This window comes from Natator depressus, chromosome 25 (assembly GCF_965152275.1).
Source record: "Natator depressus isolate rNatDep1 chromosome 25, rNatDep2.hap1, whole genome shotgun sequence".
Lineage (NCBI taxonomy): Eukaryota > Metazoa > Chordata > Testudines > Cheloniidae > Natator > Natator depressus.
The window spans coordinates 11,642,539-11,670,213 of record NC_134258.1 but is presented as its reverse complement, the minus strand read 5'-3'; the positions used below and the strand labels follow the sequence as shown (position 1 = coordinate 11,670,213).

At 53.2% G+C, this 27,675-nt stretch overlaps 1 protein-coding gene across 1 annotated transcript in view; it reads right to left on the bottom strand.

The window, feature by feature from the left end:
- The window catches only part of ARHGAP45 (Rho GTPase activating protein 45), a 45,628-nt gene extending 23,261 nt beyond the window's left edge, over window positions 1-22,367 (bottom strand). Inside the window, exons 1-5 of the mRNA XM_074939546.1 lie at window positions 22,233-22,367; window positions 17,808-18,138; window positions 6,415-6,558; window positions 1,266-1,350; window positions 614-686 (exon numbers count right to left, since the gene is read on the bottom strand). Of these exons, the coding sequence (XP_074795647.1) occupies window positions 614-686; window positions 1,266-1,350; window positions 6,415-6,558; window positions 17,808-18,138; window positions 22,233-22,367 (768 nt within the window). The remainder of the gene's footprint in view (window positions 1-613; window positions 687-1,265; window positions 1,351-6,414; window positions 6,559-17,807; window positions 18,139-22,232) is intronic.
- Window positions 22,368-27,675: the final 5,308 nt, after the last annotated feature.

Below are 27,675 nucleotides of genomic sequence, written 5' to 3'. Positions count from 1 at the left end.
AAACCTGGGGCTCCTGGCGGCTCACTATGTTCACTGAGGCCCAGAAAAAGGAGCAAACTCTTTTGATCTGCCAAGTGCAGCCCTGGGGTTGTACATGAAGGCCCTCAGGGGACATGGGAGTATCTGTGGTTAAGTGACCTGCTCAAGGTCACACAGCAAATCAGCAGCAGAGCCAAGAATAGACACCAAGAGCCCTGATTCTCAGTCTTCCACTCTTTGGTCTACAAGATCATCCAGTGACCTAGCTGAAGTCCTTCTCAGGGGCCTGTCACCTCTCTAGCTAAGCACCCTGTGCCCTTTTGATCTCTCCTTGTCTGCATGAATGGCAGTAGGTACAGGGCCAAGCAGACAAGGCCTGTGTGATGTTCCCTGCACAGCTCTGTCAGTGCCCTCTAGGCTAAGCTGGGACAGCCAGGCGCTGGGTTGGTTGCCTCTACTTGTTCTTAAACAGAGACTGTGTGTAGCTGCTTCTCCCTGTGCCGAGCAGGGCCTGTTCAGGGCTTCTGAACGGCGGGGTGCCAGAAGCAAAAGCAAACCCCAGCGATCTCCCGCCTCCGGTCCACTTAGGAGCAGGCTGACCCAGATGTGCATGAACAAAACTGGTGTCACTCACCTGATTCTGGTCGCTGGGAGGTATCGAGAGCAGGGTGCTGCTGTCCACCTCTCCCATGAGGAATTCAGACACGCTGGAAGAAGGGGCAGGAGGACATGGATGGTCAGCACGGTTAGAGTTATTAACAGGAGAGCAGCAAGTAGGACCTTCCATATCACTTCAGAGTGCAGGTCCCTGGAGTCTGCCAGGGGCCAGGCCCCAGGGCCTGATCCAGCTCAGTGGGAGTCTTCCTCTTCGCGTCAGTGGGGATTGGATCAGCCCCCAAATGATTTAGCCCCTACAGTTTAGATGAAGGCGAAGCGGTGGCAGGAGGAGACCGGAGGTATCTTAATAGCCCCGCCCAGGTGGTTGTCTGAACCAGACCTCCTGGTCTCAATAGCAATGTGAGTATAATGGATGTAAATGATACAAGGAACAGACCAGGACGTCCAGCCAGGGTCCACCAGGGACCTTGTGACTCTGCAGGGAGTGGGGGAGGGGTTGCACACCCAAAACTTGGTCTTTCACCATTGCCAGTAAAAGCTGCCCCTTGTCAAGGTGTGAGTGTGCAAAGTGACAGGGCGGAGCGGCATGTTCTGTCTGGGGTGGGGACAGTCGAGGTTGCAGGGGAGGGGCACGTCCTCCAGACCGCCGATGGCTGAGGTTCGCTTACGTGCTACTGAAGGAGACTGCGATGGTCTCCAGAGCCTTCTCGAACTCCCGCTTGTCCGTCTCATTGCTGGACTCATAGTGGAAACCTGGAAATGAAAGAGAAGCAAAAGCCCTTTTGTGACTGACACCTACTGAGCAGCCATTTGCTGGTGGTGGTCCCAGACCTGCTCCGACGTAGGGAAAGAGGGCTGAGCCTTGCAGCCTTGCAGCCCATCCAGTCTCTGCTCTCAGGCTCAGCTGCCCCTCTTAGACAATTCTCATGTACCTCTGTCCTTGGTAACTAGGGCGCATCTACACTGCAAAAAAAGACCCCGCGGCAGCAAGTCTCAGAACCCAGTTCAGTGGACTAAGGCTCCTGCTATGGAGTGTAGACATCCCCACTCGGGCTGGAGCCTGGGCTGAGACCTCCCCCCTCTCCAGATTTCAGAGACCGGGCAAAAGCCCAAGCAGGAATGTCTATCTTTGGCCCCATAGCACAAGTCCTGTGAGCCCGAGACAGTTGACCCGGGCTCTGAGACTGGCTGCTGCAGGGGGGTTTTTTCAGTGTAGACGTACCCTAGGTGCCACCAACAAAACAGTCTGGCTCTATGAACCCAGCTTCTCTATGCTAATTGCCACAGTAAGTTTCTAAGGCACTAGCAGGGCAGCTTTTGAAACAGACCTAGAGACCCTGGGGGCAGAGCCCTGCAATACATATAATCATGTCTCTTAGAGTTGGGAAAGACCTGCCTAGGTTTCATCTGGTCCAGCACCCTGGGGAGGGTTAGCTCTGGATTGTTCCCATGGAATATTCCCCAGGGCTTTGTCCAGTCCAGTTTTAATTTCCCCAGTGATGGGGCTTTAACCATTTCCCTTGGGAGGTTGTTCCCTGTTCAACATTAGCAAAAGTTTCCTCATACTTGGTCTGTATTTCCCCTAAGGTCAGTTGCAACCCATCACTCCCAGCTACCCCGGAGCCACCATAACAGATAAGATGAATCTGTGTTACTGGTGTGCATTTCCTGTCCTACGGCTTCAGAGCCTTCTGCTTTGAGATGGAAAAGGCTGATTAAAGAACCCCTCTAATCCCAGACTGTGAGCGAGCAGCTTGTACTGCTGCAGAGCTGCCAGGTGGAGGAGTCACCCCGGCAGCGTGAGCCGTCACCCCAAGCTCTGAATCCTCCAGATCCCAAAGAAAAGGAGAATTTTAGTCTCATCTAGTTCAAGTCCAGGGATTCTGAATAGGTCAGATGCAGAATCATTCTGGGTCTGCTCCTGCATGAATCTAGTGTAGAATCGCTATAGGTTTTAACATGAAATGGTAAAAAGAGAATGGGCCCAATTCTGTATTCCCTGCACCCTGGGCTCGGCTCTCCATTGCCCTACCCCTGGTGCAAAGTAGGTGTGAAATGTTCATTCTGATTAGGTTGCATATTACAGCCACGTTGATGCAAAACTAAAGCCTCTCCCAGGGTAAAAGACCAGAATCTGTCTCACAACCTCGTCGCTCATCAAGGTCAACTCTCTGCACGGCTCAGAGGAACCCTCATTTTTAAACACACCTCACATCAGCGCTTGCCACGACTGCCGTGCCACAGAGCCCGGCCCATGCTGAGGCCCTGACAGGCAATCACTGAACAAGCCAATCAGCAGATCTCGTTCCACCCTGCTATGGAGGAACTTCCCGTCCCTTGTGGTTACTGTTTGGTGTCCAGGAAATGAGGGCAGTGACGCAAAATGTTGTGCTCTGTGTGCGGTTAAACCTGCCGTCCCTTCCCCCACTGCTGTTGTAACACTGAGCTCTCGGAAGCCTTTTCATGGGCAAGCTCGACAGAACCGCGTCTCACAAACCCTGTGGAGCCGTCAGGGACCCTGGGAGATAGTGGCCGCGCTGGCCAATGGTGATTCGGGTTTAAGATTTTTATTGCCATCACACATAGAAGGCCCAGTCACGAATCTGAGCTCCATTGCGCTAGACACTGTGCACCTTGTAATAACAGACTGCCCCCACCCCAAAGTCCTGACAATCTAAGGCCTGGATCCAAAGACTCTCAGTGACCTCAGCGGGCTTTGGGTCAGCCCTAAGTACCCCTCATGTCATCTGAACACACGGTTTCTCTCCTACTAGCTGGAAAATAGGCCAGCTTGGGCTTATGGTTTTCAGCCTGGCCACCAGTTTTGCAGACACAAGTTTGCACCGCCAGTGAGGAGCCAGTACTGATGTTCAGTATTTAGAAATCCTCCTGGATCACAGCCACAGTTGTGTAGAGACGCCCCCAAATACCAGCCCTTTGCACCAGCCATTAGTTGAGCAGGCACAATAGTGCCCACGAATCTACAGGCCATTTTTGAAAATCAGGCCTATCAAACAACATCGCCAAGAATAACAGCGTGGCTGGGAACTGCTTTCCCGGGGTCCCACTCATCAGAACCCCGGGCGTGTATTTCCACCCTAGTCAATGGCACGCTTTTCTAACCACCTCTGAAAAAGAAATTTGCTGTTCTCCTATCACCTTGGCTCAGATCAACATGTGAGATCAGTTTAATAGCTGATTCATGCGTTGCCTTAGCTGCGTGAACAATACCTGTCAGGTTTGGAAAGGCACAAACGGCAGCCAGGCACCAAACCCTCAGCGACATTCCAGGGGGCTCCAAAATAATAATAAAAATAGGGGCTGGGCCCTAGGCTGCAATCTATGCCTTGGATCATCTCCCTCTCCCACACTTTGAGTAGGCAGGGGGCCTGATTCTGATCTCACTTCTTATTGTTTTATTTCCGTTGCTGTAGGGCCTTGGAGCCCGAGTCACGGACCAGGACCCAAGTGTGCTGGTCGCTGTACAAATGCAGAACAAAGAACTGGCCCAGAGAGCTGACACTCCCACCGGCTTTACATGAGGAACTTCATTCAATTCAACAGCACGGCTCTCGATCCACACCGATGTAAGTGAGAGGACAATCAGGCCTCTGCAGAGCTCTGAGTATCCAGTGTTTATTATTGATTGGGACGGGGTCTGTACAAAACCTCTGGATCCAAACATCCCCAGTCTCTGGGAAAGTTCAGACGCAGAGCCCAGCGTTGTACCGTGGGCTCATTGTGGGAGTGGGACTCTCCGCTGCCTGCGGATGTCATTTACACTGGCATGAGGTAAGAGGCCAGCGTGCATGAGTGGAGAATTCTGACCTGGTGGCATTTCACACCCGCTTCGGCTAGGTGTAAATGATGACACAAGACTCAGGGCAGTGGAGAATCGAGTCCTATGGCTGATGCCCTCTTTTAGGCTTCACAGGTGTAAGTCTGGAGTGAGTGCATGAGAACATAAGAGTGGGTCAGACCAAAGGTCCATCGAGCCCAGTGTCCTGTCTTCCGACAGTGGCCAATGCCAGGTGCCCCAGAGGGAATGAACAGAACAGGTAATCATCAAGTGATCCATCCCCTGTCACTCTTTAATCAATGGGATTACACCGATGTGAAAGTGGTGGAAGGGAGAGGAGAATCAGAGCCCGTCTCCTGCCTTTGCAGGGGGATAGACCTGGTGACCTAGTAGGTCTTGTCCATCTCCAATTACTGTGGTTCTCCTGCACCAGCCTCGAGGACATTCACCAGCACACACAGTTTTCATGGCCAACCAGCAGTGATTTTGTCCCAGTGGAAGAGAGCTGGGAACCCAGACCCCGATATCAGTCAGGGCAGGGGAGCCAAGGGTGGCTTTCCAACAGACAAGAACTCACCACAAATATTGCACCCACGTCCCAGCCCTGAAGCGGAACTGAGAGTTCCAGGAAACACATCATGGCCTGACTCCTGAGCACCTCTCACCATGTGGTGTCCAAGGGGAAAATATGAGTGAAAGGGCCAAACCTCCCATTGGAGTCAAGGTCCAAGTTCCCACTGATTTCAGCGGGGCCTGGGTTTGGCCCTAGGTCCCTGTCACCCCCAGTGATGAATGTTACAAGACTCTCCCCCCGAGTCAGTTTCTCAGAATGATGTGGTCATGGCAGGGTGAGGCTGAGGGTGTTAGCCAGGCCAGGGCTGGTTTTACAGCTCAGAAAGCAGCCCTCCCTCTCCCATGCCCTGGTTTGTTGGTTGGAAGGTTTCCCACTGGCATCATTCACTTGGGCTTGTCTGACGCCCTGTCTGGAGAAAGGGCAGCTGCTTTGTAAAGGCTTTGGTGTGAATGGTCTCCCCCAGCTGTGACCCAGCACCCTCAGGCCAGGCTCTCTCTAATCCCAGGAAATTAAATGCTAGATTTTGGCTAATCCACGCTGCACTTCCTGCGGATCTGAGACAGCTGGCTCCTGCCTGGTGCAGGCATGATGTGTCAGACGAAGGGCCAGACTTGTCTCTGGTGTAATTCCACTGACTGCACTGGGGCCATGTGCTGAATTTGGCCCAGTGAACGATTCATGCTAGTGACCCACAGAGGCTTTTGTGTCCGTCCGTGAAGGTCTGCACCCATGGGCATAAAGAGGGTTAGGGCGTGAGCAAGCGAGCGAAACGTGGGCTGAAAATCACAGCAATGTTCCCGGTGGGGAGGGGAGAGAGAACAACCAGACTGCGGGATCCTCTCACCTGTGAGAGTTTGCTCACTGGAGTCATTTTAAAGTGGACTACACCGAGCCCTTGAGAACAGGCTATAGGGAACAAGCCTGCTCTGGCAGAAATACCCTAGTGCTGGGGCTGGGTCGACAGAACTGTCTCTACCCCCCTGGGCAGCAGCCACACTAGCTTCCTGGACACTGTTCCCCACCAGTGTGCCTGACCCCTGCAGGATCCCCCCGGATGCAGAAGGGAGCTCAGTCTCCATAGCCCATTCAGTCCTCGGCCTTTGTCTGCCGCATGTGCAAGCAAGGGGTAGGCTAGCGCTGGTTGTGATTGTGGTTTGGATGCAAAGGACATCTGCAAACCAAGGACTGGGCTGAGGCCTCACCGCGGAGTCCTTGCAGCCCTGACCCCAGCCCCAAAGAGCCTTTCCTTCGGGTCAGCTTCCATCTGCCTCCAGCCCAGGCTGGCTGTGAACAGGGTCAGCGTCTGTGAGTCCGTGCCAATTGCTGGGCATGGGTGGGGCAAGTGGGGAGGGAGGCAGTGAAGGGTGAGCAGAATTGCCGAGCCTTTGAGGTGGCACCTGCGCTGTGCTCATGACCCAGCAGGAGACAGATGCTGTGGACTGACCTTTGACCCTGGATATTAGGGTTCCTGCCGCTGTCAAGGTCTCCAAGGTGTTGAGCAGTGGGTACTTGTTGATGACCTGCCGGAGGACCCGCAGGGCTTCCCCCAGGCACTCGTGGGCTAGCGGCCGGTGAGACTCCAAGGGATCTGCAACAGAGAGGGGTCAAAGTGGTCGTTACAGCCCTTCAGTGTCCGCTACGCAGGCTGGTTCTGTAAAGTCAACTTTGTGCTGGCGAAGGGCGCTCTGGAGGACAGGAGCACCAGGTAATGGCAAGGCGAGCTCCCACACACAGACAGTTCCCCTGGCCCATGTGCCTCAGTCTGACCCACACCATCCTCTGCTACTCCAGTCCTGCCCCCCCCGACTCTGCCACGCACCTCAAACCTAGCTCTGCTACTCCAGTCCTGCCCCCCCGACTCTGCCACGCACCTCAATCCTAGCCCTGCTATTCCAGTCCTGCCCCCCCGACTCTGCCACGCACCTCAATCCTAGCTCTGCTATTCCAGTCCTGCCCCCCCCGACTCTGCCACGCACCTCAATCCTAGCCCTGCTATTCCAGTCCTGCCCCTCCGACTCTGCCACGCACCTCAATCCTAGCCCTGCTATTCCAGTCCTGCCCCTCCGACTCTGCCACGCACCTCAATCCTAGCCCTGCTATTCCAGTCCTGCCCCTCCGACTCTGCCACGCACCTCAATCCTAGCCCTGCTATTCCAGTCCTGCCCCCCCGACTCTGCCACGCACCTCAATCCTAGCCCTGCTATTCCAGTCCTGCCCCCCCGACTCTGCCACGCACCTCAATCCTAGCCCTGCTATTCCAGTCCTGCCCCCCCGACTCTGCCACGCACCTCAATCCTAGCTCTGCTATTCCAGTCCTACCCCCCACTGACTCTGCCACGCACCTCAATCCTAGCCCTGCTATTCCAGTCCTGCCCCTCCGACTCTGCCACGCACCTCAATCCTAGCTCTGCTATTCCAGTCCTGCCCCCCACTGACTCTGCCACGCACCTCAATCCTAGCCCTGCTATTCCAGTCCTGCCCCCCCGACTCTGCCATGCACCTCAATCCTAGCCCTGCTATTCCAGTCCTGCCCCCCCGACTCTGCCATGCACCTCAATCCTAGCCCTGCTATTCCAGTCCTGCCCCCCCGACTCTGCCACGCACCTCAATCCTAGCTCTGCTATTCCAGTCCTGCCCCCCCCGACTCTGCCACGCACCTCAATCCTAGCCCTGCTATTCCAGTCCTGCCCCTCCGACTCTGCCACGCACCTCAATCCTAGCCCTGCTCTTCCAGTCCTGCCCCCCCCGACTCTGCCACGCACCTCAATCCTAGCTCTGCTATTCCAGTCCTGTCCCCCACTGACTCTGCCACGCACCTCAATCCTAGCCCTGCTATTCCAGTCCTGCCCCTCCGACTCTGCCATGCACCTCAATCCTAGCCCTGCTATTCCAGTCCTGCCCCCCCGACTCTGCCACGCACCTCAATCCTAGCCCTGCTATTCCAGTCCTGCCCCCCCCACTCTGCCACGCACCTCAATCCTAGCCCTGCTATTCCAGTCCTGCCCCTCCGACTCTGCCACGCACCTCAATCCTAGCCCTGCTATTCCAGTCCTGCCCCTCCGACTCTGCCACGCACCTCAATCCTAGCCCTGCTATTCCAGTCCTGCCCCTCCAACTCTGCCACGCACCTCAATCCTAGCCCTGCTATTCAAGTCCTGCCCCCCCACCTATACTAACACCCTAGAACCCTGACTGGCAGCCCCTGCACCCATTGTCACAGGGCAGAGTTACTTCTAAGCAGGCATTTCCAGTTGTGCAGTGGTTTTATGAGAGCAAGAGAGGCTGAAACCTACCGAACTCATGTCACTGATGAGCCGCCCTATCGGAACTGAAGTCTAATGCAGTCCACCCAGCTCATCTTGGTCAGTCTGTTCAGGGGGTGAGAGGGCAGGGGGAACGCCCCATTTCCTGGCTGATTAATCCCATGGGACCTTTGGAAGGAGCCAGACGTGCTCTGTGCTCACGGGCCTGGTGCCTGCTGGCGCTCTGGAGTGCTCTGTGTCACATCATTGCCTCCAGTCTCTCCTGGTGGCTTCCCCACCAGTGTCTCCAGCCTGCCCAGCGTATCCCTGCCCAGGAAGCCCCTGCTGGTGTCTCTGGCCTGCCCGTATCGTCTCCCAGCCTCCACCCTCTCTTGGACTGCTCAGCAGCTGCCAGTCCCCCCAGGACAGGAATCAGTGCAGGCTCCTGTTCCACAGGGGGTTTCCTCTGTGCTGATGGGATGGTACCAATATCCCCCCTGTTAGGGAAGGCTGCCTGGACGGTCCCGGCCAACACCTCTCACTCCCTGTTGGAAGGGGCACATTCATACTCAACTAGGGTGACCATATAGCCCAAAGGCTGGGGTTGGCGTCGCTGCTCACCTGAGCCCTGCCACCACCCCCAGCCACGTGGGGCTGGCATCGCTGCCCCTCTGCCCCCCACACGTTCCTTTGCACCCCTCTTTCTTGACAGAAGTGGGCATTTGTCCCGTTGGCTCTTGCCAACCGATCAAGTCAGCAAGAGCCAACGGGACGAACACACACTTTTGCCCAAAAAGTCGGGACAGCCAGGACAGGGACTGTCCCAGCCAAAAAAAAGGGACTGTCCCAGCCACAACAGGACATAAGATCCCTATGCTCAACAGACGAATGGCGCTTCCAGATGGCATCCTTCTCTAGCGGCCAGCAGCAACGAACATGGGTGCCTGGGATTGTGAGTCTCCCTCATTACATACCAACCCATTATTGCCTCCCTAGGCCATTTATTCCGGTGGTTAAGCACTGGAATAAATGGACTAGGAAGGTTGTGGAATCTCCATCACTGGAGCTTTTTAAGAGCAGATTGGACAACACCTGTCAGGGATGGTCTAGATAATTCTTAGTCCTGCCATGAGTGCAGGGGACTGGACTAGATGACCTCTCAAGGTTCCTTCCATTTCTATGATTCTATATAGAGCCCCCGGCAACTGATCTCCGAGCCCATTAAAACCCACTCCTTCAGCTTCCTGTTCCTGCCTCAGTTTGCTCACCCATCTTCCCTCCTCCCTGAGAACTGTCCTTCCCAAGGCAGACCCTCCGCATCCCAGCCCTGGCTGGGTTTAAAGGCCTGAGGCCAGAGCAGCATCCTAAGGAGTCTTGTCCATCTGGTAACGCTCAGCGGCTGGCTATCTTGGGGGGGAATGTGTGTGTTGGGGGGGGGAAGCTTAGTTGGGGTGCTGGGATGAGATGAATAAAGAACCTTCGAAGTAACACTGGGAATTCCGGGAGGGACGAACCCTCTAGCTTCTTGCACAGTGGGCCTGTGGATTAGTGGCTGGCGCATGGGACTGGGGCAGGGCTCAGACATTAGGATGATGGGGGGGCCTGCAAAAAATCAGCGTAGCCCTACTGACTTCAATGAAGCTGCACCGAGTTGCACCAGCTGAGGATCTGCACCAGCAGGCACCCGGCCCCTGAATTCTGGCACTGACTCTCTGGGTAACCTTGAGCACGTCACTTAACTGCTCTGTGCCTCAGTTTCCCCATCTGGAAAAGTGGGAACAATACTTACTTTTGGACAATGATATAAGACCTCTGGATGAAAAGCATGGGAGGCGCATAAAGCATTGGTCTTCAGCCTGACTGCTAGGCGGTCCCTGCTGGGGTCTGGAACACTCCCTCGCCAGGCTGGTTCATCCTCACACTGCACTAGAGTGCAATGCCTGGTAGCAGCATTGTGGCCTAGTGGGTAGAGCACTGGACAGGGGCACAGGCGACCTGGGTTCTTGTCCCAGCTCTACCACTGGCCTGCTGACTGACTGTGGGCAGGTCACATCCCCTCCCTGTGCCTCAGTTTCAAATAGGTTCAGGACACTGACTTGCTTTGGGACCTGTAGATGAAAAGTGCTATCGTGCAGCTATTATTCCATACATGGGCTAACTGCATTGCCAGCCAGTACAGCCTCTGCACCTGTTCCCAGCCCCTCAGGCGATGTGGTGGGAAAGGAGAGGCAAAGTGATGAGATGAAATGGACCCAAGGGAAAGTTCAGGTGAATGTCACAAAAATAGACTCCAAACAAGTGGATCTGCCCCCACAGGAAAGTGTTGGGAACCCTCCATTGCTTGGGGTACTCTGAGCCACCCCAGCCCAGGAGAATGGACCAGAGGGAACAGCCCTGTAGTGGTAGGTAGAGATGGAGAATGTCTTGTCTGTCTCCATCAGTGGTTCACTGTATCCCAAGACACCTGAGCACAGATCCCTGCCAGGAGGGAGGGCCTGGCAGACACAACCAGTGTCTGTGGATCTGACCCTCTGCCGCCCTGCGCAGTCATTTACACTTGTGGAAAGCGGATGTTAAATGCTCCCAGTCTGGCATTGGCCATCCACTTTGCCGTGATATTTTTACAACCCAGGTGCAGGACAACAGAGCATCAGGCCCTGGGAGTTTATGTCTGGCTGTGGTGTGACTGGGACAGCAGGAGGGAGATGGGAGGAGTTTGACCCCAGTGATTTTTCCTCGGTGGCGGGTTTCCCTTGAAAGCAGTTTGAGAATTTCCTCCTCATTTCCTTTCCTTTCATTCCCTGCCCGGATGTGAACTCCCTGCCATGCAGCCCGGAGGGACCCAGTGACTTCTTGTTGCCTCCTCCCTGCTCAGCCAAATTTCCATTATTGCTATAATTTAGGATAATTGCTGGGTGGATTTTTTCAGCCACCCATCGGAGATGCAGCAAATAAGCAGGCTGCTCTCCGTACATGCACCCCAGCTCACTCTTTGAGCACGGGAACTGGCTCCAGGGTCCTTGGGAAGTTTGTTTACTGGCAAGAAAGGAAGTTGGATATTGGGAGTTTCCCCAGGAAACCAGCCCCTTCTGCGACTCTCCAGATAAAGCTGCCAACCAGCGTCCCTTGTTTCTGCCCCCTCAGCCCTGTGATCACAGACTGAGAAGGTGCAGTAGAATTCTGCCCTTGGGGCGCCAGAAGCTATAAGCATGTCCAGGTGAAAACATATACATTTCTTTTCCTTCAGATGCCAGGCACAGAGGTGTGGCGTGAGTGACACAAAGCCAGTTCTCTTCCCAGCTCTGACAGGGGAATGTGATCTGATCTAGTGGTTAGAGCAGTGGACCCGGACTCAGAAATCCTGGGTTCCATTCTCTGCTTTGGAATGGAGTTTGATCAATTAGAGCAGCAGGGAATGGGAGTCAGGATTCCTGGGTTCCTTCCCTAGTTCCGCAACTGAAAGACCTTGAGCATGTCACTGTCCCTTCTCTGTGCCTCAGTTTCCCCATCTGTAACACAGGATTATTCATGCTTTCCTACCTTACATGGGTGCTGGGAGCATTCATTAACATTCATACAGTGCTCTAAGATCCCAGAACGAAAGGGGATATGTGAGCAGTATTGTTACTGTTATCAGCCTGCTCTCTGCATTGAGATTTTGCTCTGTTACATCAGTGTAAATCCAAAGGAACTCCACTGACCTCACTCCGGTTTATACAGGTGAACTGAGAGCAGACTTTGTCCCCAGTGAGAATATGTGCCTATGCGGGGACCTCTACGAGCTGCATTGCCATGGGCACGGGGCAGCTGCATTTCCCCTGAATGAGCAGCGCTGCTAGGAGGTCGGGAAGCAGGCCTTAAATAAGGGGGGTGGAAGGAAAGGAAGGGGTGTGAGGTCTAGACTGGCTGATCCCTTTAATCCAATCCTGGATGCTAGGAGATGGGGTGACCTCAGCACTGACAAGCCCAGGGACTAAGCCCAGTGTCTGGGACTCTGGGACTGGATGGCGCAGCCTTCTTTGGAGAGAAATCCACAAGAGCAGGAAGGGGAGAGAGGGAGCCTGGTGGAAAAGTGACGGCTGTGAGTGGGCAAACCCTCTGTCCCAGCCCCCTATCTCAGTGTCAGGGTGGAAGGGATTTCCTATGCATTCTCTGTCTCCTCTTACATTTCCAGGCTATGTCCGGAATGGAAAGCAGAGAGGCCAGAGGGGCTGGGAAGGGCCGTGTTGGGCTGGGGACAGGGACAGGACTGGGATCTGTGTCACAGCTGAGCAGGGATGGACAAAGAGATGTAATGGGAGGGCTGGATCCACCAAAATGGTGCGATCCCCTAAAACCATTGCTGCATCCCTTCATGCACACCCAGATCCTGCCTCAGCATCATCAGTCTTCCTCCAGAACCCGCACGGAGTCTCCCTGAGCCCAGTCTCTCTCCCTTCCTTCACCCCCTCTCATGGGTGTAGAGCTGGTTGAAAATCTCCTGACGGAACATGTTGCCATTTTGTTTAAATCAAACGTTTTGGCTGGAATGCGTCAATTTCGACTTAATTTCATTGCCTGGGGTGGGGGAATCAAAATGAAACATTTTGACATTTTCATTTTGAAATGGGTTTTCACTGAGGAGTTTATATTAGATTATTAAAAAAACATAAACGTCAAAATCCAACCAAAACAGCTCAATTGACGCAAAACAATTGGGGCGGGGGGGGGGATTTCGTTTTGCGGGAAATTTTGAAATGTCCTTCTGTTTCAGAACAATTTCCCCTCCCCATGAAAATGTTGGCATTTCTTGCAGAATGGAAATCCCAGTTTCTAACTCTGCAAAAAGAAAAGGAGGACTTGTGGCACCTTAGAGACTAACCAATTTATTTGAGCATAAGCTTTCGTGAGCTGCAGCTCACTTCATCTGATGTATACTGCATCCGATGAAGTGAGCTGCAGCTCACGAAAGCTTATGCTCAAATAAATTGGTTAGTCTCTAAGGTGCCACAAGTCCTCCTTTTCTTTTTGCGAATACAGACTAACACGGCTGTTACTCTGTAACTCTGCAAAGGCTACTTGACCTTCGCCTTCCATCCCCCTTCCCCGCTCCCCCAGACCGATAACCTAACAAGTCAGATTCACAGCTGGTATAAATGGGTGTAGCTCCATGGAGTTTGGCCCATGGATTTTTTTTCTCCCACTGACCCAATGCAGAACCAGGCTCCCACTCCAACCACCGTGCCAGGATCCAAGTGCCATAAGCACCCTTATTCAGTTGTGACCAGGGCTGGCTGAGCAGGGGATGCAAGGTGAGCCACACTTCAAGGTGGACTTTCATCTGGAAATGGGGTCCAAAATCAAACCTTGGTGAGAGAGACCTGGGCCCAAGGTTCCTCCCCACTCCTTTCGGAATTGAATCTGGGTCACCGCACCCCCTCCCTGTGGAGACTCCCGCCCCATGTTACACACTGGGGCCTCCCGATGGTGTTTTCCACTGGAACAGGGACTGTGTCAACATGTTTGCATGGCTGGCAGTGAAAAAACAAGTCATCATGTGACCCCCAGCTGGGCCCCACCCTAGCCAGGGGTGCGGGAAATATACAGTTTCCTTTGTCTCCTACAGAGAGAGAAGCCTCTTAAAGGGATAGGGCAGAGACTGGAGGGCCACTTCCCGCCCCCAGCCTGGCCTCCTGGTAAAGAAGAGAGCCGCTTTCAGCGGCCCTTTGGGAACCCAGGTTCGTTCCCAGGGGCGAATGGGGCTCGGGGAGAGGCCAGGCATGTGCCCAGTGCCACTCCAAGGGCTTTATCTGGGTGCCACCAGCCATCGCTGGCGCCGCAGTAAACAGGAAAGGCAGGCAGATGAAAATAGCTTGCAGGCAGGAAGTCATGTTATCCTGTCCCAGATCCCCCTCCCCTGCTCAGCCTCTTACCCCTCTTCCTCGCCTTGCATGGCAGCTGCCGCTGCTCAGCTCCAGGGCCAAAAGGAAAGGCTGGAGCAAAGCAGTTGCAGGGCCACCGTGGGGAGGTCGGGCCCGGATCCCCCCAGGGCGCTGCGGGCCCTGGCTTTCTGCTCTCCCACTCTGGGTGACTCCACCACCTCCCAGCATGCCGCTGCCCGATCCATAGGGGACCCCCTCATCTGGGGAATCACCCCCGTGTACAGCCTTTTCCTCCTGGGAGCTCCCCGCCCCCACATAGCCAAGCATCTGTGGAGGCAGGTGTCCAATCGAGCCATGGACTTGCCAGTGGGGGGGGAGCACTCTCACCCCCCTTCCCTTCCCTTCCCTTCGCCCATTGCCACTCTCAACGGCAGGTGCTGCCTGACCCTGCCTGCTGCTTTTCTAGCCTATTTGCTCTCTGCTCCCTCCCCCCTTCTCCTCTTCACAGCTGCCCCAGACACTGCTCTGCCCCCCCCCCCACTCTGCTGGGACCAGCCTGCCTTTGTCCCTTCCACCCCAGAGGTGGCTGCATCCACTGAGGAGTGACATGGTCTCTGGAGATCAGATGAGCAATTAGTTTTGGCTCACGCTGGCTGGGGGCTAGATTATGCCCCCACCCATAATCTATGGAGGCGAAATGACCAGTACAATTGCTAGAAGAATCAGTGCAGCTGGCTAGGGAGAGCAGCTGAGGGGCATTCCCAGGATATTAAAAATCACACATCCCAGGGCCCCTGGCTACGCTCCACTGCTGGGCCACAGTTCCTCCCGCCCAATCCCCCCGGCGGAGCTTGAATCATAGAATCATAGCATATCAGGGTTAGAAGGGACCTCAGGAGGTCATCTAGTCCAACCCCCTGCTCAAAGCAGGACTGTCATAAATATAAAGGGAAGGGTAAGCCCCTTTAAAATCCCTCCTGGCCAGAGGAAAAACCCTCTCACCTGTAAAGGGTTAAGAAGCTAAAGGTAACCTCGCTGGCACCTGACCAAAATGACCAATGAGGAGACAAGATACTTTCAAAAGTTGGGGGGAGGGAAAAAAAAAGCCTCTCTCTTTCTGTGTGATGCTTTTGCAGGGGACAGAACAGGAATGGAGTCTTAGAACTTAGTAAGTAATCTAGCTAGATATGCGTTAGATTCTGATTTCTTTAAATGGCTGAGAAAATAAGCTGTGCTGAATGGAATGGATATTCCTGTTTTTGTGTCTTTTTGTAACTTGAGGTTTTGCCTAGAGGGATTCTCTATGTTTTGAATCTGTAATACCCTGTAAGATATTTACCATCCTGATTTTACAGAGGTGATTCTTTTACTTTTTCTTCTATTAAAATTCTTCTTTTAAGAAACTGAATGCTTTTTCATTGTTCTTAAGATCCAAGGGTTTGGGTCTGTGGTCACCTATGCAAATTGGTGAGGATTTTTATCAAACCTTCCCCAGGAAAGGGGGTGTAAGATAAGGGAGGATTTTTGGGGGAAAGACGCTTCCAAACGGACTTGTTCCCAGTAACCGGTGTTAGACGTTTGGTGGTGGCAGCTAAAGTCCAAGGGCAAAAGGTAAAATAGTTTGTACCTTGGGGAAGTTTTAACCTAAGCTGGTAAAAGTAAGCTTAGGAGGTTTTCATGCAGGTCCCCACATCTGTACCCTAGAGCTCAGAGTGGGGAAGGAACCTTGACAAGGACCAATCCCCAACTAAATCATCCCAGCCGGGGCTTTGTCAAGCCTGACCTTAAAAACCTCAAAGGAAGGAGATTCCACCACCTCCCTAGGTAACGCATTCCAGTGCTTCATCCCCCTCCAAGTGAAAGTTTTTCCTAATATCCAACCTACACCTCCCCACTGCAACTTGAGACCATTACTCCTTATTCTGTCATCTGCTACCACCGAGAACAGTCTAGATACATCCTCTTTCGAACCCCCTCGTGACACGCCTGAGCGCAGCGGGTTCAATGGAGTGGGGGTCTTTCACCCCAGGCAGGGATGAGACTCCATTGATTTCAGTGGGGCTGGGCTCATTGACATCAGCTGAGAAGCTGGGAGTTCTCTGTGCGGGATGAGTCCAGGATACCTTCCTAGTTAGCACTATGCAGTGGGGGTTCGTTGAGCCAACCACGAGCCCCAGAAGGTAGGTCAGCGTCACCCCCGTTTTGCTGCAAGTGTTTCTGATTCTCCTTGCCCCAGCTTTCTGGCCAGTTCAGTGGAATTGCTCCTGGTTTACGCTTAGGTCTGTGAGAGGAGAATCAGGCCCGGGGGGGTTGTTTCATGTTCCCACCAGTGTGAGGGAGCAGAGAAGTCTGCTCTGAGAACATCTGACAGCCCCTTTGCACAGAGCTACATGATGACACAAAGTGCAGAGGAGAATGGCAGCTGCTGGCTCCCAGCCTGCATTGCTAGAACACCACCTCTCTCGGCGTGGGGTGGAGACCAGTATTTTGTCCCTAGCTCGGTGTGATCAGTTTGTAACTTTTGCCAAGTGCTTTGGGATCTCCCAAGTCTGGAACAGGGATACTATTACATAGCACTTGGATAACCCTTTCCATTTCCAGTCTGTTAAGGTCATTAATCCTCCAACATGCATGGGAAGTAGGTAAGTGAGTAATATTACTGAGGAAACTAAGGCACAGAGCGGGAGAATGGCATGTTCAGGGGCTCAGTGTCAGAGCCAGGATTAGAATGCCGGAGCTCCTGCTTCCCGGCAGTCCCCTGCACAGATCCACTCTCTGACACCACTGGCATGCCTGTGTGGGATTGCCCAGGCTCGAGGGGGAGAGGCAGGCTGCCTGGCACTGAGGAGGCGAGACCTCATTGGGATTATTTCTGTGACGTTATCCCCTGTGAGCACAGGGACTCCCAGAGGGTTTGATGCCCATGCACTGCAAACAGCCTGTCCTCTCCCACCCTGCAGAATCTTCTTCCTCAATCCGCAGCACTCTGGAGGGTGAATCAAGCTCAAGCATCTGGGAGGGGGGTCCAGCGTTTCCAGCACGCCAGCCACTGGCAGCCGTGACCCGTGTGTGTGATTCATAGCTGGGTGATTGGCGCAGGGAGCAGCAGAGCACAAGACCAGTGCTGACGTCGGATCCAGGAGGCCAGAGCATGGCATGGATCAGCCCCAATGCATGCACAAGGCCACCAAACCCATGGGCCAGTTTCTATGGGATGGGTAAGTGCTGGCTGCAGGGGTCCTGTTGCCAAAGGCAAATCAGCCAGTGTCCCCTCTGCCAGCCCCCTGTGCAAACAGGGCAACGCCCTGATTTTCAAAGCCTTCTCTGATTTTGAGGGCCTGTTCTATGGGGCACATTCTCAGTCCTGGGCCTTATTGTCTGAGGGGCTTAGCGCCAACTGAGGTCACTGGGTGCTGCCAGGGCCCAGCACCTCTGGGAAATCTGTCCCAGGGTGGCTCAAAATCGGGCCCCCCAAAATGGAAGCATCCAGAAATCAGAGGCTGTGGTTGAAAATCCGAGGCTCCTGGCTATTTCTCTGCCCTAGGCTGCCTTCTGCTGGCCTGCCTGGACACAAGGGTCCCTTTCAGAGCCGGGGAGCCCCTTGGGGCCTTCCATTCTATCCAACCTTACTCTGCCCCATTCATTACCAGACACGATGGAAACCCCTGTCCAGGCCTTTACATTCCACAAGTCCCCTTGGGAGCAGGAGGGCCCAGGTGGTCATGGGCACTTACCGTCTCTGAGGACCACGTCTCTCAGCTTCTCCAAACCCTCGGCAAACCGGGCCACGTCGGCCAGGAGCTGCGAGATGTCCTCCACATCAATGAAAGTCCCCTCCCCACTGTCGATGGGGCTGTAAGAGGCAGGGGTCTTCTGTCCTTTGGTGATGCCCCGGGTGCCCGCAGGGGACAGAGGGAAGCCAGCAGCGCTGGCATGCCGGCTCAGGCTGGTGGGGCGCTTGAGCGTGCCCACTGAGCTGGGGCTACTGCTGAGCTTGGAGCTGGACATGGACAGGTCCACCAGGCTGGAACTCGGCGCTTCCAGGCAGTCCTTCCGGGGCAGCTCCTGATGGGACAAGAACATGCGTGAGCATGTAATGGGCAAGAGGGAAGGGGCTTCCAACCCTCCCAGAGCCAGTGGGGAGGAACCAGCCCCACAGGGGTTGCCAAGGCTGTCCTCACACTTATGAACCTTCATCTTAATTAGGGGAGGGAGTGCAAGGGTGAGAGCAGCGGACAGGGAGTCAGGACTTTTGGGTTCTAGCTCCACTCTAGAAGAGGAGTGGGGTCTAGTGGGTAAGGCAAGCGGGAGGGCTGGGCAACAGGACTCCTGGGTTCTATCCCTAGCCCTGAGATTGGACTATGGGTAGTTGTTACAGAAGGGCACTGGGAGTCAGGACTTCCTAGCTCTGCTGCTGACTATTTTTGTGACCGCGAGTAAGTCACTTAAAAAAAAAAAAATCTCTGTGCCTCAGTTTCCCCATTTAGGAACTTTTTACAAGGATGCGATGAGATTTAATGAGTTAATGGGCCAGATTCTGATTCCAGGAACCCTGGTGTAACTCCTGCACTGAAACCGGAGGGGTTACTCTGCATTTTCACCAGGGCAAATGAGATCATGGTCTTATCATCAATTAATGGCTACAGAATTTGCATTTTGTAACAAGAAAAGGCTTAAGGAATTGAAGGAACATTTCCTCCAGCAATTGAGGGACAGTCTCCGAAGACGAAGACAGTGAGTGACTCAGCTGGGGAGAGGAAAATGACTGAATTGCGAATAAAAGTTGGCAGGTTTAAATGATTCACCTCTCAGAGCTATAAGAGCTGCATTCTTTGCCCTGTGTGTGGAACTCCCGCTGACACCAGTAAGAATTCAGGTCAACAGTGCGGGTAGACCCCCCTGAGACCACAAAATGACTGAACAAAGATGAATTACAATTTCGATACAACAAAATGATTGCAGAATTCTTGGAACAAGACAGTCTTGATCCCACTAACACTAATACAGGGCTACTCAGACCTCAGGGGTTCAGGAGCCAAACCCAGCGATCAACGTTACCCGAAAGAGCCACGGGAGTGTGAATTCAGTGTTCCGTTGTCTATCGAACTATTCCTATTTAGACAGTATGGCAGGGGAAATATTTATAGATATTATTCTCACAGAAAATAAGTTAACTTAATTGGTTAATAACATCATCAAAGCATCCTGATTGGTTAATAACTTAGATTAGTTAATAATTAAATCTCGCTGTGTTTGAATATTGCTTGTTGCACAGAGCTGCAGGAGACACGTTCAAGAGCCACGTGCAGCTCATAAGCCATGCTCTGAGTATCACTGGCTGAACAAGCTGGGAAAGCCCTGCTAGAGCACAGCTCCCAGCTGCTTCTGATCCAGCCCTCCCAGCAGGAGGCGCTGTAGGAAGCATTTGTAGAAACACTGGCTATGATTTAGGGATGCTCACAGGTCACTGTCTGTCGCAGCATCTCCCTTCTGGAGGGGCTGCCCAGACTGGGATGAGGTTCCAAAGAGTTCTCGATTTATAGAGTGCCACTAGGCCAGACCCTGAGGTACTGATCCACTTGCGTCCTTGGTCCACTGCTCTGTACCACACAGCGACAGCCAGGCACTGAGCTTTATAAGCTCAGCCCCTGCACCACTGGAAACACCCACAGGAACTGAAGAAGCAAAGTCCCACAGGGGTGAAAATACAATATGGCCTTCACAGTCTCAGTTGCCTAAGACCTTCCCCCAAGGCTTTCAACACGTAACCAGCCCTTGCTGCTGGACCTTTCACAAGCATCTGTCATCAACTCAGAAACCACAGACTTTTCTCTCTGATCACTGAGCTGGGTTCTTCCATGTCCCTGCTGGCTGCCTGGCTTATATCAAAAGGAGGACTTGTGGCACCTTAGAGACTAACCAATTTATTTGAGCATAAGTTTTCGTGAGCTACAGCTCACTTCATCGGATGCATACTGTGGAAAATACAGAAGATGTATTTATACACACAGACCATGAAAAAAACATCTTCTGTATTTTCCACAGTATGCATCCGATGAAGTGAGCTGTAGCTCATGAAAGCTTATGCTCAAATAAATTAGTTAGTCTCTAAGGTGCCACAAGTCCTCCTTTTCTTTTTGCGAATACAGACTAACACGGCTGTTACTCTGAAACCTGGCTTAGATCAGTTACTGGTCATCTCTCCTCCACTGTCTCTTCTGGTGTCTCTCTCTGCACCGGGGCCCCTTTTGCCATGTGGAATTACAGTGTTGAGCACCCTATACCACGTTATATTATACTGGGTTGTCCTCTACCAGGTGGGTTGACATTAGGTCATTGTATGTCACACGGGGTTCCATGGGACGCCCAGTGCCAACGTCGACATAGAGCAGGTTATTCTGTTCATGGATTTGGAGTACTTTCCTCCACCTTGGCTTTGGGTCTGGCCTAGGAACCGGAGTATGTGACACTGTATTGTAATCATGCACAAATGCTGTTAAAGAGTATGGCTGGTGCAAACTGGCCAAAGCCAGGAGATAATGGAGAAGCCGAGAGTTCAGACTATGTTCTCCAACTCCCGGGCACAACTGGGTGTGCAAGAGGACAGACATTGCCTCCAGGCTAGAGTGTTCCCCGTAGGTGATTTGCCGTGATCTCACACTGTGATGAAGACACCATGCTGGGATGTAACGCGATGTGGCATTGTTGTGACACAGTGTCACCACGTGATGATTCAACATCCTGATCCCCACGGGAGCTTTTCCATTCCCAACTCAAAGAAGATTTGTTGGCTTCCCACAGGGGATTTCAGATCAAATGCAGGACAACTCAGTTCTAATGTGTGTAGGTGCTGGAGGAAGAGCTTGTGATGGGCCAGAGACAACTTTGAGTTCTTCCCATGCAGTCCCATTGACTTCTAGGGAGTCTAGTACGTGTAAATGGAGAATTTGGCTTGATACGTTTCCCTTACATCTTTTATCTGGCATTTCCTGTTCTACAGGTTTTGCATATGAAATACCCCGTCAGTGTGTCTGTACTGGGAAGACACCTGGTCTTTCAAAGCCAGTGACAGGAGAAGGCTGTAATAAACATAGAAGCCATAGGAGGGCATCGCTGTGGACTGGAGACCCATGAGCCATTCCCTGCCAACCGTGTCTGGTTTGTGGGTAGAGTTGCATCAGAAACCATGGCTGATAACAAAAACAGTTTCAATTACAGAAAGGAAAGGACCAGCCAGCCTAGCTGAGCAGCCAGCAACGGCGGATGTCTTCTCTCTGGCCAAAGGCGCATTATTTAGCACAACACAAAAGGAAAGCAGGAGTTACCTAGGAGAGCCCCATGAGACCACTATATGATCAAGGATCTTCTAGAGCCACCCATAAGGGACAGCATGGCTCAGGGACTTGGTGGCGTCTTCCACCTCTAAGCCAGTGATTCAGATCCATGCCACTTTCAGTAGTTTCTATCAGACGGCTGTTCGGCAGCCTGTGCGTGAAATGGGTCAGGTGGGTCTCAGCCCAGTTCTCAGCAAGCGTGACAAAACCCACCCCAGCTGGTAGCGACTGGGCCTCGTGGTGGCAGTGTCAGCCACAAGCCCAGGAACTGGATGAGCCTGCGGGCTGCCCTCTCCTCTCCCCTAGAGATGGTCCCTCCAGGGCAGGGCTGTGGGGAAGCTTCTGCTGCCTTTGCTCTGGCTGCTCGGTGGATAAATAGGGCCCTTCTCTCTCAAACCCTGGCACCGACCTTCGCACGAGGCTCAATTAGAGACAAAAAATGAGAAATGAACCCCCAGGAGGCTGGCGGGGACTGTGAGTTCCAAGATCCCAGAAGGATAAACGACAGGCAAACTGAGCCAAGAGGAATCTCCAGACCCCTGCGAACCCCTATCCAGGAGCGAGACATGATAACACCAGGCAGCCCCCTCTGGCGTTACAAGCTACTGGCTCCATGGGCTCTCAACTCTGTTGCTTTGGCAACTGCAGGGTGATATGTTCCCCGTCTGGTGGCAGCTTTATTATGCCTCACAGGCTTGGCTAAGAGGCTGGAGGGGTTCTAGTTGAAATCATGGGGCTGGATTCCACCTGTTTCCCTGTTGCCCCCTGGGTGGAGTTGCATGGACAGAAGCAGAAGGCAGAATTTGACCCTCGGTTCCCACCTACCTTCAGCCACACCTTTGGTCTGTAGGAGAGGGAGTCCAGGGCATGCTCATGTGAGCCGTGTTTCTTTGCCATTCTCCTGAGCTCAACAGAGTACGGGCTGTAGCTGTTCTTCCCAGTTGTGTGTTTGCTCAGCATCCTCTGATCTTACACACAAGGGGCCTATGGGCTGGACCCATCCACAAACCCCCAAGAACTGGCCCAGAAAGAAGGATGGGGAAGGAGGAGCAAACAGAGCCACTGCCTTTTAAGAAGCTGCTGGACAGTTTTCGATGGCTTTGGGACCCACCCCATTCCTTCTTCAGAGAATCTGTATTTTAAATTGAGTCTCTTTCTAAGGAGGGGCTGAGGTGGGTCAGGGTGTGTGTCTCAACCACAGTTGTTTCCAAAGCCGCAGGAAGATGAAGCTGGGAGCTTCCCTTTTTGCCTGCTTTGGAACCCCGTGTAGCTTGTTTAAAAAACATCCACACGCTCCTGTCCGTCCCTCTTTGCTCCCTCCTTCCAGAGCTGACCCTAGCTCGCAGGAGGAAGCTGACCCCAGATAGCCTCCCCCAAATTCTGATTTCTGTTCTCTGTAGCATAAATAAAGATGAGCTCCTGTCTTCCTCCTTCTCCGGCTTTGATCTCATTCCCTCATTGATCTCATGCTGCAAAGTTGCCTTCCATAGACGCGAATGCCAAATCCTTTCTCCCATTAATAATCATTTCCCTCGCTTCGTTCCCCAACGCTGCTGCTGCTGCTTAATTTCTTTCATCCCCTACCCCCCTTAATCATATCTTCTCTCCTTTTCAAAGCCAGCTTCCATACAGATAAACTATTGCCTAAGGTATCTTCCCCCCCACCCCCTCCTCCCACCACTGCCCTAAAAGTTGGTAATTTTCAGAGCCACCCTCCCTCCCATTGCATCTAGCCTTTCACATTTGCATTGAGCAGAGGGAAGAGGATGCAGCGTTACTTACAGATGGGGTTTGCGGTATGGGGCTTCCTGCCCTGGTCTTCTTAGATATGGAGGGAGTTTTCATTAACTCGCGTTTCTTCCTTGAAAACATCTTTCCCAAAGGTAGAGCAAGATCTTTCTTGCGTCCCACCCCAGGCGATCCCCAGTCTCTTCGCTCCCCGCTGGGGTTCACTTTCTCTTTCTCTCTGTTTCCATCCACCACAGCTTGATTTCTGGCCTGGCGTAGATGCCCCTGTGTAGCTGCAGCCTGCCCAGCTCAGGCTCAACTCCCTTAGCAGTTCAACCACATTAGCTCCCCGCTTAACTGTCAGGGCTGAGGCATGTGATACTGACTTATTTCCTGATTGGCGTGTCAGGCTAACCTGCAGACACTTCACAGGGCAAGGCAAATGTGCAGAGAGAGAGACAACAGCAGCTTGATTCCTCTTTTCTTGTTTTGTTTTTAGAGGTTTGACTTTTGTTTTTTTTTAAGTGGGGAGGGGAAAAATGGGTTGTGACCACTGTTTGTAGGGGGGCCGGATTTCTCTCTTTGAGATGAGTTTTCCCCTGGGGGTTTAATTAGCCCCGTTTTCCAGATAGGAACTGAAGCCAGGAGAGATTAGAGGGGAAATTTCCAAAGACACCAAGGAGAATTACGCCCCAACTCCTGCTCAGTTTCAGTGGGAGGCAGGCACCAAATCACCCTTTGTGCTTTTGAACATCCCCCTATTTATTATACTTACCTGGCCCCTAGTGCCAGAGCGCCTTACAAGCTTTATTTGTATAATGTATTTATTTCCCCCCCCCCCGATTTTACAGATGGGAACTCAGGCCCAGAGAGATGAAGTGACTTGTCCAAGGTCACAGAGGACATCAGTGGCAGAGGAGGGAATCAAACCTTGGGGCAGGGACTGTCTTTTTGTTCTGTGCTTGTCCAGTGCCTAGAACAGGGGGGTCCTGGTTCACAACTACGGCTCCTAGGTGCTACAGTAACACAAACCAATATTAATCACGCCCCTGCAGCCCAGCCCAGTGCCTCAACCACAATACCACCCCCCCGCCCCTCTCGTTTCCTAGAAGCAACATGGTTTATGGCGCCCAAGACATTAGATTATCTTACAAAATCTTTGTCTAACTGCACCTGCTGAGTGGCTGAGCGAGGGCCTCACTTTGTGAGCAGGTCTGAGAGGTCCTGCCTGGCCACCCTGCGCATGCCGACAGGTACATTAGCCTGTGAAACTCCCTTGCTGCACCATGCCATTAAAGCCAACAGTTCAGCGATATGAAAAGAGGGATTAGAGACACTGGTACAGGAAATCTAGGGTTACAATAGTAAATGTTAGAAATAACCGAGAGGGGGATATAAACCCTCATGCTTTGTGGCATAAGGAAATTCTGACTGTGGTCACTCAGCAGATAAGTCCCCGGGCAGGTTATCCTGCAGCAGCAGGGTTCTTGCACCTTCCTCTAAAGCATCTTGGTACTTGCCGCTATCAGAAGTAGGAGGCAGAGCCAACCTAGTCTGACAGTTTCCTGGGTCCATTCTTGCTGACTGCAAAGCGGAGAGAGGGCAAGCCACACCTTGTAAGATCGGGCCCAATTAACCCATTCTGTGGCCCCTGGAGGGGAGACAGGTAATTAAGGATTAGAGCCAGTGTGGGGAGAACCAGACTTGTAGAGCAAGAGAGAGTGAAGACCTAGGAGAGAGGTAGCTGGGGATTTCTGCTCTCTGGGAAAGGAACCGCAGAGGGGCCTACAGGAAGGAGCTTGTGCCCTGGGACAGTCCTGAAGGGTGAGGCAGCGGGGGACAAGGCCACTCCTAAAGCAGGCCTGGGAGAGGAGATTGCAGGGAAGAAGCCCTGAGGGTCAGGGAAGAAGACCTTGGCAGATCATTTGAGAGGGATGAAGTGTCTGTGGAGGATTGAGTCTGGAAGAGTTGGAGTTTGGACGTTGTTCCCCCAGAAGGCGTGGGACTTTTCGTATGACCCGGCTGGAGAGCCAGGTCACTGCACAGACCGCCAGAGGAGGAGGGAGAGGCAGAGGGGCTGCAACACTGGGTCTTGCAAGAAGGAGGTGCTCTGGATAGTGAGGCTATAGGGTGACTACTGGGAAAGGAAGGACCAGCTGGTATGCATGCGTGTTTCATGTTGCTAGCTCTGTCCCTGCCCCGATGAGGTATGGCTGGGTTGTGGGTTTGAGTCTCAGTTCCTCCATTCCTGTGCTTGGGGCAGGGCTGCAGGGTGTTTTTAAGGTGGCTTTAAGCCATCTCTGCACTCCCTGAGTTCTGGGGTTGTTCAAGGCACTTCTTGGCTCCTGGTGCATGCTAGAGCAGCCTCAGGGCTGTTGTCCTTATGCTCTGCTTCCCATGCCCCCCTGGACCCTGGCAATGCTCTGTGGCTGCAAACGTCCACTCTATCTGCTGGAAGCAGAGGTGGTACAGGGCCCTTATTCCTGTTCTTCAGCAGCCACGGAGCAAGGAGGCCCCCAGAACAAGGAGTATTCTCAGGGGCCCTTTCCACCCACTTTAAGCCCCTGCCCTCGTGTAACTGAGAACTGGTCCCGGCCAGTGCAGTTTAAGGGCTTGATCCTCGAGTTATCAGGCAAACTGCCCACTGCAGTCGGTTGCCTGAGTAGGGACTGAAGGATTGGGCCGCATGGCTGAAAGCCTCTAGTTGCATGGAGCAAGATGAGGAGTCTGCCTGTGGCTGGGGATTTGCCTGTGGAGTGGTGCTAGGCTGGGTATCTGCTGCAGTTAAAAGTGGTCTCACGGGAGACCAAAGTGCCAAATTTGAGCCGCTCGGCATTATTAACCCGCAGATGGCCGGGCTAGCCTGGGCCGGACTCTTTAGGTCAGAGGTTCTCAAACTGGGGGGCACAGAATGTATTCGGAGGGGTGGCTTGAGAAGCTTTAGGAGGGGGGAAAAAAACGTACTGCACACGTTTTATCCAGGCAGTGAATGGCTGGCGAAGGCGATTCCTCCAGACAGATCAGGTCCTTGGGTGGCGCTGGGTGTTTGACTGCGTGTGGCTCTGTGATTGTGACGGATTTCTGTGACGCTTGCTGAGCACGGTACGAAGTCTTTGCCATCGGTACGTGACTCCGTTGGCTACGACACGGTGTGCACATGTCTCTCTGAGTGTCGCCCGCCATCGCAGTTTTGCTTTTGCGCTTAGGACAATGGCGGGTTGTTGCTGTTTGAATCAATGCCAGGCTGTTTGTAAGATTGCGTGAGGGTTGCACGTTGCTATGCTTGTGTGGCAGGGGTGTGTGGGTGTGGGTGTGGTTGCATAAACTACTGCAGACACAAAGAACGGGGGGGGGGGGAATCAAAAAAGTTTGAGAACCGCTCCTCTCGGTGAACTCTGCTGCCGCCCGTTGGCGAGAAGGGGCAGTGAAACCATGGAAAACTTGGTGCATTCCTGGACGTTGTTCAGGCCTTGGGGTTCCCCTCTGAGCGCCAGAGAAGTTGGTGATTCTCTCTCCAGAACTGCTGGCTTTGGGTTTAACACTTTAGCCTCTTCTCAGTTTCAATTTCTGACCAGGAAGGAAAACTTTTTCTTGACTCTTGGTATTTGTATGATGGTAGCACCTAGAGGCCCCGACGGTAGGGTGACCAGATGCCCCGATTTTACAGGGACTGTCCCGAGATTTGGGGCTTTGTCTTATATAGGCGCCTATTGCTCCCCATCCCGATTTTTCACACTTGCTGTCTGGTCACCCTACCGAATGGGTGCCAGGCTGTACGGACACAAAGTAAGAGACAGTCCCGGCCCCAGAGAACTTACCATCTAAATGGCCAAACGGCTGGGAGAGGAAACAGGTGCAGAGAAGGGAAGTGACTTCACCCAGCAGGTCAATGGCCAAGCTAGAAATCTATAGCTCCCCTTCCAGTGCCATATCTGGTAGGTCGGGGTGTGGATTACATTACACGACATTACTCGGGGTGTGGATTTCAGCCCTGAGTGATGTAATTACACCAGTACGGGTCTGTGGTGTAGACCAGGCCTCAGCATGCCCTGGGTGTCGAGGACCTGGTGATGCTGAGACAAGACTGTGGATTATATACGTCCAAATGTGGCCTAGGTTCGGGAGCCCAGAAAACAGCAGGGGGAGCGCTGACTGGTGCCAGTGCTGTGGTCAGAGACCAGGCAATCTCCAGCAGTTGGGTTCTCTGAAATCCCGTCACGAGGGGTCGCTGTTGGAGCACTTTAGACTCATGGAAAGGGACTGAGGTTGTTTTCTCTCCTGCGCAGGGACCGAGCCCTCTCTGCAGGTTCGATGGACACATGGTCCTTGTATGATGCTGCTCTGGATGAGGGGGTTCTCCATGGCTCTCTCCCCCTCTACAGGCTTCCTCTGTCCTTGGGGACAGCCCGGCGACAGGGGCCATATAAGTCTTTGAATAGCTGGGCTATCCCCATTTTACAGCTGGGGAAGCTGCCACACTGATATGACGTGACTTACCCTGGCTCGCACAGCAAATCAGCAGCACAGCCAGGATCCATGT